This window comes from Branchiostoma floridae, unplaced genomic scaffold, assembly GCF_000003815.2.
Source record: "Branchiostoma floridae strain S238N-H82 unplaced genomic scaffold, Bfl_VNyyK Sc7u5tJ_1439, whole genome shotgun sequence".
NCBI classification, from domain to species: domain Eukaryota; kingdom Metazoa; phylum Chordata; class Leptocardii; order Amphioxiformes; family Branchiostomatidae; genus Branchiostoma; species Branchiostoma floridae.
Window position 1 is genome coordinate 801512 of NW_023365716.1, and position 9367 is coordinate 810878.

At 43.8% G+C, this 9367-nt stretch overlaps 4 protein-coding genes across 4 annotated transcripts in view; 1 reads left to right on the forward strand and 3 right to left on the reverse strand.

Moving 5' to 3' along the window:
* The window catches only part of LOC118407596 (zinc finger protein 431-like), a 12379-nt gene extending 5331 nt beyond the window's left edge, over nt 1-7048 (reverse strand). The window contains exon 1 of the mRNA XM_035808090.1: nt 6648-7048. Within this exon, the coding sequence (XP_035663983.1) occupies nt 6648-7038 (391 nt within the window). The 5' untranslated portion in view covers nt 7039-7048. The remainder of the gene's footprint in view (nt 1-6647) is intronic.
* Nucleotides 1-9367, forward strand: part of LOC118407668 (tropomyosin-1-like) — a 1169601-nt gene that overhangs the window by 800419 nt on the left and 359815 nt on the right. The gene's annotated exons all lie outside the window — the stretch shown is intronic.
* Nucleotides 1-9367, reverse strand: part of LOC118407610 (zinc finger protein 25-like) — an 865280-nt gene that overhangs the window by 768769 nt on the left and 87144 nt on the right. The window lies entirely within an intron of this gene.
* The window catches only part of LOC118407627 (zinc finger protein 525-like), a 976997-nt gene that overhangs the window by 759836 nt on the left and 207794 nt on the right, over nt 1-9367 (reverse strand). The gene's annotated exons all lie outside the window — the stretch shown is intronic.

The window sequence follows — 9367 nt, forward strand, 5'->3', positions numbered from 1 at the left end:
GTGTGTGTGTGTGTGTATGTGAGAGTGTCTGTGTGAGAGAGTGCCTGTGTGTGTGAGGGAGTCTGTGTGTGTGAGAGTGTCCATGTGCATGTGCATGTGAGAGAGTGTCTGTGTGTGTGTGTGTGTGTGTGTGTGTATGTGAGAGTGTCTGTGTGAGAGAGTGCCTGTGTGTGTGAGGGAGTCTGTGTGTGTGAGAGTGTCCATGTGCATGTGCATGTGAGAGAGTGTCTGTGTGTGTGTGTGTGTGTGTATGTGAGAGTGTCTGTGTGAGAGAGTGCCTGTGTGTGTGAGGGAGTCTGTGTGTGTGAGTGTCCATGTGCATGTGCATGTGAGAGAGTGTCTGTGTGTGTGTGAGTGTGTCTGTGAGTGAGAGAGAGTGTGTATGTGAGTGAGAGAGTGTGTGTCTGTGAGTGAGAGAGTGTGTCTGTGAGTGAGAGAGTGTGTGTCTGTGAGTGAGAGAGTGTGTGTCTGTGAGTGAGAGAGTGTGTGTCTGTGAGTGAGAGAGTGTGTGTCTGTGAGAGAGAGAGTGTGTGTCTGTGAGTGAGAGAGTGTGTGTCTGTGTGTGAGAGAGTGTGTGTGTCTGTGTGAGAGGGCGTGTCTGTGAGTGAGAGAGTGTGTGTCTGTGAGTGAGAGAGTGTGTGTGTCTGTGTGGGAGAGAGGGAGAGAGAGAGAGAAAGTTTGTGATTGTGTTGGTATGAATGAGTTTTGTGCGTTTTTATGTGTGTATGTGTCTGTCTGAATGTGCATGTTTTAGGATTTTACTATGGTCAATATTGACCAAAGGAGGCCATATACTACAAAGTAGTATTCTATAGTGTAGTAATGTGTGTATAGGTGTGTGTGTTCACATGTATCTGTATGATGTCTGATGTTATTTGTGCCTTTCCTTCCATTTGTGCAGGATATATGATACTGTAAATGGAAAAATGTTTGAGGTGGTTTTGTGTTTGCGTGTTTTTTTTTTTTGCGGTGACTGCTTCACCGCGAACTTAAAAGTTAATAAAAACCACCGCAAAGATTTTTCCATAACAGTACATCATGAGACTGCAGTCTATGGCGCTACCGCGAACTAAAAACCGCCGCGAACACTCCATTGTGACGCTACCGCAAAAGTAAATCCCCTCGAACTTAAATGCATTTATACTAGTTAGTAGCTGTAGGCCTGACTGTCAGTACAGCTGGTTGAGGTACTAGTATAGGGGAGTGTACTCAGTGTACAGTGTCTGGCATGTTTGAATAAATTATATTATACTAGGAGTTTCTGTACTAGTAATGAATGCTGATTTTTTTCTTGCTCCAAAATCCCATGTACCAATAATGAAGGAACATAAGCATCACTGCCTAGGATACCATCTATAATTTGTTGCAATTTCAATAGAATAAACATTCATGTCATACAAGAAAGGCCTCGCAATTTCTATCCAGATTAAATTAATTCAGTGCAATTTTTGTGCGTAGTACCAGACAAGTACCAGGGAAAATTCAACAGCTACGAAGCACCATGCAGAGAGAGAAGCACCAAGGGCCCATGTCTAGCTACATGTATTATAAACCTGGAACCCAGTCCCCTTGTGGCACGGGCTACCGTAGTTAGTGTAGGCTCTCTACGGGGCCAGGGCAGCTCTCAGCCGCCGGGGTAATCGTTCACACCCGGTAGGATTTTTACGCGGTACGACAGTAAATAGTCAGGTTACCAACTTACTATACACGAATGTGCAAAGCACCAGAGATCAAGCTCAAGGAGTAACAACCACATGAGAAGCACCTAGATGGAAGGTACCTGGAGTCCACGTCTAGCGAAGAAATAGACGTAAAGCAAGGACAACAACATGCACAACAACAACAACACAGTAAATTCTACCGTGTGTGGCAGTTACCCCGGCGGGAGAGAGCTGCATTAGGCCCGTACAAAGCCTACACTAACTACGGTAAGCCAAGCCACAAGCAGACTGGATTCCAGCGGAACAATAGACGTGAAACAAGGCACACACAAACAACATTTGTATCACTACGTTGCAGTATAAGCGATATGTAGCTTTTACTCTTCAGCACAAACTTAGTATGTAACAAACTCCTTCCCGTTACGATTTAAAGAAACCAAACAAAACCAAGGATTTTAAAATTACCTTTAAAAAAAAAAACGAAAACAAACCTCTCATTTCGGATCCCGCTCGGCGGCCATGTTGCCTAATAGAACAATGACCTCACGCTGACCCATGCGGTCTCCCACCGCAGTTCGCGTCATACAGCACCACCTATCGATATAAACCCGCGCGGCAACCCAGTATTCGCCCGAGGAAGCCTCTCGCAGTGTTTAAAGGGTGTAGAACTTTGTTCTTTATTTCTTCGCATATATTACATGAATAAATAATAATAGTTACTGGTTAATAGAACCATGACCTCACGCTGACCCATGCGGTCTCCCACCACAGTTCGCGTCATACAGCACCTATCGATATAAACCCTTGCGGCCCCTAGTGTTCGCCTTCGGAAGCCTCTCACAGTGTTTAAATGATGTAGAACTTGGGGATTGTGTGTGTCTGTGTTACATTTCTAGGATTAACATCAACAAGTTTAATATAGGGTTATAACTCGCTACCCTTCGGTCTATATGGAGTCATATTAAATTATGTTTTATTTGCAAAACCACGCTCAAAGGCTAATTGCATGTACCGTCTCGAAGACTAAAGGTGCACTCTCACTGCACTTGCGTCAAGCTTGCGTTACTACGGGGTTCGTTCACTGCGTCACTGTTTTATTTTCTCCGATTTTTTTCCATTATTTAGATATTGCGTAATACAGTAAATAAAGAAACTTTCGCGGTGGTTTAATGTTCGCGGCATTCGCGGCGGCCGATTCACCACGAATTTAAAACCGCGAACATTTTTCCATAACAGAAAGAGACTACCGTGCATGGTGCTACCGCGAAATTATAAAACCACCGCGACAAGTCCTTTTTCCCGCTACCGTGAAATCAAATCTCCGCGAACTTAAATGCATTTACAGTGCATAGATAGCAGTCAGTCACTTCTGACAAGTGTGACTTAGAAGACGACAAAATACATAAAAGGTAAGAAAATTCGTTCTTTATCTCTGAAATTTGTTGAGTATCTTTCGAAACCCGCAGTGACGCAAGCTTGACACAAGTGCAGTGAGAGGGCACCTTAAGAGTAGAACATAGTGTAATATATAACACTAGTGTCTAATCAACTATATGATACAATATGATAAAAGGCATTGTCGATTCTGCGGAAGAAAAGCAGGTCATTAACGATATTATCATATAGCCATTATCACACATCAAAACATCACACCATTGAAGAAAACCAAGATGGCTGCTTTATTCTCTTTGAGGGCTATTCCATGTGTAAAGTGTACTATACTTTATACATATTATCTAAATTACAGTGATTCAAAAAAAATATACAGGTGATTGCAACACAAATAAAATGAGTACTTTTTTACCTAAGGCCATGTTGATTTGATTATATGGATGACATCCTCCGGGAACTCCAAAACTGATGCGAGCGAGCGAATAAAAAAAAAAGTTTGGCCCAAAAAAAAAGCTGCCTTCAGTATGAAATCAAAGTGGCCAGGAAGGTTGAACATAGGACTAAACACACATAGTATGGTATACCAACAGCTAGGTGTACATGCTATGGGTGCAAAACATTTTTTTCTTCCTGGACCAATCCAAAAAAAAAAAAAAACAGACCTGAAAAAAATCAGAGGAACAGGTTTCGCCAATTACAAAATGGACACACTATGTCGGCAGGCATTTGGGGTCTTACCAGGGGCCAAGAAGACAACAAGAGCGAAATCAAGTAGAGTTTATAGTTAATTGTACCAAGTTTCTACAGTCAAAGGTACAGAGACAGTTAGCCTTTATTACACGGAGATGGGACTTTCAAATGCCAGTGGGAGTCCAATAATCCACCAAACAGATTCCTTTGTAGAAAAATTGACCAATTACCATTGTTTTGAGTATTGCCAGTTTTCAAGTTTCCACATACAATCAGGTCCAGGTCCGGACCTGGAAATGATCCTCTGGACCTGAACGGGACCTATACCTGAGTTTTCTGTACTGGTACCTCCCCCTACCAACTAGATTTTTTTCTTTCTGTCCTTTCACATCTTACTCTTTGACTTTAGATTCATTTTGGCATTCTATGGCATTAGTTATCTGTTTTCTGATACTTTTTTTTCAATCTACAGAATATTTGTGCTCATTTTACAGCTGCTTTGCACAATTTATTGTGTGGTCGAAAACTTTTTTTTTTTTTGAAACGGCCGAAAATTGGTGCGAGCGCGGATGTCATCCATATAATCAAATCAACATGGCCTAAGTAAGAAAACTGATTTACAGTGCAGGTTACATACTCAATGGCTAAATTCACATATGTTCAGACATGATAGACTTCCGAGTTGTCCTGTACCCACACTCCCCACACATGTAGGGTTTCTCACAAACGGGATTTTTTTATAATTAGATGCTCGTCCAAGGTGGATTCGTCTGCAGTAGAATAGTCACACTGGTGGTCTTTCTCCAGTGTGTTTAGCAATATGATGCTGGTTTAAACGTGTTTTCTGTGCAGCAGAATAGTCACACTGGTCACATTTATAGGTTTTTTCCCCTGTGTGGGTTCTCATGTGTCGGAATAAGTCAGACTTTCTACCTGTCCTGAACCCGCACTCCCCACACATGTAGGGTTTCTCACCGGTGTGTTTTACCAGATGTTTGTCCAAATCACATTTCTGTGCAGCAGAATAGTCACACTTGTCACACTTGTAGGGTCTTTCCCCTGTCGGTGTGTGAGTTCTCATGTGTCGGGATAAGTGAGAGTTGCTATCCGTCTTGAATCCACACTCCCCGCACGTGAAGGGATTCTCATCACTGTGTTTGAAAAGGTGCCTGGTCAAAGCGGATTTCTCTGCAGCAGAATAGTCACACTGGTCACACTTGTAGGGTTTGTCTCCCGTGTGGGTTCTCATATGTATGGCTAAGCGGGATTTATTAGCTCCCCTGTACCCACACTCACCACACATGTAGGGCTTATCACCAATGTGTCGTGCTATATGCTCATTTAAACGACTTTTCAGTGCTGCAGAATAGTCGCACTGATCACACTTGTAGGGTTTTTCACCTGTGTGGGTTCTCATGTGTATAGATAAGCGTGATTTTTTAACTGTCCTGTACCCGCACTCACCACACATGTAGGGTTTCTCACCCGTGTGTCGTGCTATATGCTCGTCCAAATGACATTTCCGTACTGCAGAATAGTCACACTGGTCACACTTGTAGGGTCTTTCTCCTGTGTGTTTTGCCATATGTTTGGACAAGTCAGATTTACAAGCTGCCCTGTACCCGCACTCCCCGCACATGCAGGGTTTGTCATCATTGTGCTGTCTTGATATATGCTTGTTCAAATAAGATTTTAAAATCGCAGAATAGTCACACTGATCACATTTGTAAGGTTTTTCTCCTGTGTGGGTTCTCATGTGATCGGAAAAGTTTGACTTACGCACCGTCCTGTACTCACACTTCCCACACATGTAAGGATACTCACCGGTGTGTTTTGTTTTATGTTGGTCTAGATAACATTTCTTTGATGCAGAATAGTCGCACTGGTCACACTTGAAGGGTTTCTCACCTGTGTGGGTTCTCATATGGTTGGAGAAGGTTGAGCTGTAAGTTGTGCTGTACCCACACTCCCCACACATGTAGGGTTTCCCACCACTGTGTTTTGCAGCTATATGTTTGTCCAAAGTGGATTTCTGTGCCACAGAATAGTCACACTGGTCACACTTGTAGGGTTTTTCTCCTGTGTGACTTTTCATGTGTCGATATAAGCCAGACTTGTAAGCAGATTTGTACCCGCACTCCCCACACATGTAGGGTTTCTCACCGTTGTGTTTTGCTGCTATATGTTGGTCCAAAGTACCTTTCTGTGCTGCAGAATAGTTGCACTGGTCACACTTGTAGGGTTTGTCTCCGGTGTGGGTTCTCATGTGTCGGGATAACAAAGGCTTTAGAGTTGCCCTGTACCCGCACTCCCCACACATGTAGGGTTTCTCACCAGTGTGTTTTGTTTTATGTTGGTCCAAACTGAATTTCCATATGGTAGAAAAGTCGCACTGGTCACACTTGTAGAGTTTTCCTCCGGTGTGGGTTTTCATATGTTGGGATAAGTTGGACCTGTGGGCCGCTCTGTACCCACACTCCCCACACATATAGGGTTTCTCACCGGTGTGTTTCACTAGATGTTTGTCCAAAATGGATTTCTGAGCAGCAGAAAAGTCACACTGGTCGCACTTAAATGGTTTGGCTGTGTGGATTCTCATGTGCTTGAAAAAGCGCCTTTCTTTAGATGTCTTGTATTTACACTCCCCACACATGAAGACTTTTTCACTGGTGAGTTTAACAACATGCCTTCCTATTTTCTGTACCTTTGCAAGATGTTTGTCCAAAGTGGATTTCTGTGCAGCAGAAAAGTCACACTGGTCGCACTTGAATGGTTTTTCTCCCGTGTGGGTTCTCATATGTCGGGATAAATGATGCTTTTGAGCCGCCCTGTACCCGCATTCCCCACACATGTAGGGTTTGTCACCGGTGTCACTCTCCTTCCCAGGATGTCCAACACGCATACCTTGGACAGGGATGATCATACTCTGGACTGGGATAAGTGAGCAAGGTACAAGGAATATGGTACCTCCCGTATTGCCTATGCTCGTCTGTCCTTGTGAGGTTGGTTTGCTGTGTTTTTCTGAAACATGCCTGTTCAAATTAGACTCCAAAGATGCAGAATAGTCACACTGGTCACATTTAAACGTTTTTTCTCCTGTATGGGTCCTCATATGTAGGAGTAAGCTGGTCATTTCAGGTGCTCTGTGCCCACACTCCCCGCACATGTAGGGTTTCTCAACGGTGTTTTTAACCACATGCCTTCCCAAATCACCTCTGCTCTCCTGTACCTGTGAGGTTGATGGGTTGTCAGGTTGGGGAAAGTTCACATCACACGTTTCCTGCTGCAGCCCCATGTCTGTTGTCTGGGTCTCCATGCTGTCACTCTCCTTCCCAGGATGTTCTGTACAGTCCATCTCCTTCCCAGGATGGTCACTCTCCTTCCCAGGGTGTTCAGTACAGTCCATCTCCTTCCCAGGATGGTCCATCTCCTTCCCAGGGTTTTCAGTAAAGTCCATCTCCTTCCCAGGATGCCCAGCACACAGTTCTCCAGTGGAGTGTTCACAGCTGGAATCTTCCATCACTGTTGTTCTGTAGGGGGTAATTTCATAGACAAATTACTATTACTTAGTTCATCTCGTAACATACCGGTATTACTAGTATTGTATCTTTTATAAGATTTTTCAACCTAGAATTACCATGACCATAACTGACCTCAGAAGGAAGTGGTGTCTAAGGGCCCGAAACCCTTTTTTCTGCATACCTGCACACATTGATAATTACCTGCACCAAACAAATTTTACCTGCACCACTCTGAATTTAGAAAATGTGGATCATACTAAAATTGTTGGGGAACAATTGCTATATTTTTCTTTGATTTATAATTAATAGGTGTAATAGGTGGTAACAGTCAATGCAGCAAATAACAATCCACATACAAGTACATCAAAGGACATTTGAATTATGTATATACATCAGAACATGGACCAGTGCAGGTTTGGTGCAGGTAGACATCAGAAATACCTGCACAGCTCCAATTTTACCTGCACTATTATAACCTGCATATCCAGGTGGTATTTCGAGCCCTGTGTCTTAATCATACTTCATGGAAGGAATCCTACCCTAGCTCCAATCCAGATCCTTATTTCCTTACTCTCCAATGCTAAAACTATGAGTGATTATACATGCGTGTATGTCAGTAAATTTGTGAGTTCACATATGTGTACATACTAGTATGTGACTCCCAAGTGGCGTACTTCTGTCCCTGTGAGACTTTTTTTTTTCCACATTTTATTCTTCATTCACAATGTTACAATCAATGATACAATGAAGTGTGTAAGTAACCATGGTAACAAACAATAACAAAATAGATTACGTCAAATATACACATATATATAACGAGTTATTATATTTTACAACATGTCCCCTGACTTCAGGACTACACTAGTACTGTCTGAAAAAAGTATGAACGTTGGCACTAAAGAACTTAGCTCCTCTCCCTTTAGTCCCACTAGTCCCTGTGAGACTTAGTGCTTCAGTAGATGAGAGGGTGGAGAAGGAATTGCACAGTCCTCACCATAAAAAGTCATGTGCAGGTCAGGCAAACAAGTTGCCGAACCCTGCAGCTGCCTGCTCATCTGTCAAATCGAAAAAAAAAATGTGTCTGTCGCGTGTAAACATGTCGACCGATTATGATGATGATGTCACTGTGTATGTGTACATACATATATGTGTTTGCGTGTCTGCATGTGCGTACACTAGCATCTATGTTTGTACATGTATGAGTTGTTGTGTGTGTTGTACACACATGTGTATGTACATTGCTGTGTAACTGTGTATGTGCCAATGTACTAGTATGTGATGGTGCAATGTATATATACATTTCTGTTGGAGTGTATTTTCTGGTGTGTATGTGTGTGTGGATATAAGAGAGTGTGTGTGTGTGCGGGCGAGAGAGAATGTGTGTGTGTGTGTGCATGCATGAGGGTGACAGAGTATGTGTGTGTGCGAGAGGGAGAGCGAGCGTGTGTGTGTGTGTGTGTGCGCGCGCGCGAGAGGGAGTGAATGTGTGTGTGTGTGTGTCCTAGAGGGAGAGCGAGCATGTGTTGGTGCATTTGCGTGTGTGCGCGAGAGGGAGAGTGAGCGTTTGTGTGTGTCTGTGTGTGTGTGCGCGAGAGGGAGTGAGAGTGTGTGCGTGCTAGAGGGAGAGAGTGTGTGTGTCTGTGTGAGAGATGTGTGTGTGTGGGGTAGAGGGAGAGAGGAACTGTTTGGGGGAGAGGGAGATAATGTGTCTGTGTGCAAGAGAGAGAGTGTGTGTGTGTGTGCGCTAGAGGGAGAGTGCATGTCTGCGTGTGCAAGGAGTGTGTGTGTGTGTGCGAGAGGGAGAAAAGTGTGCATGTGTGTGCGAGAGGGAGAGAAGGTGTGTGTGTGTGTGCGAGAGGGTGTGTGTGTGTGAGAGGGTGTGTGTGTGTGAGAGGGTGTGTGTGTGTGAGAGAGAGGGACATTGTGTGTCTATGTGTGTCTATGTGTGTGCGTGTGTGTGTGTGAGAGGTAGAGTGTGTGTGTGTACATGCGAGTGGGAGAGTGTGTGTGTGTACATGCGAGTGGGAGAGTGTGTGTGTGTCTGTGTGCGTTTTTGTGAAGTGTGTGTGTGTGTGTGTGAGAGGCGTGTGTGTGTGTGTGTGT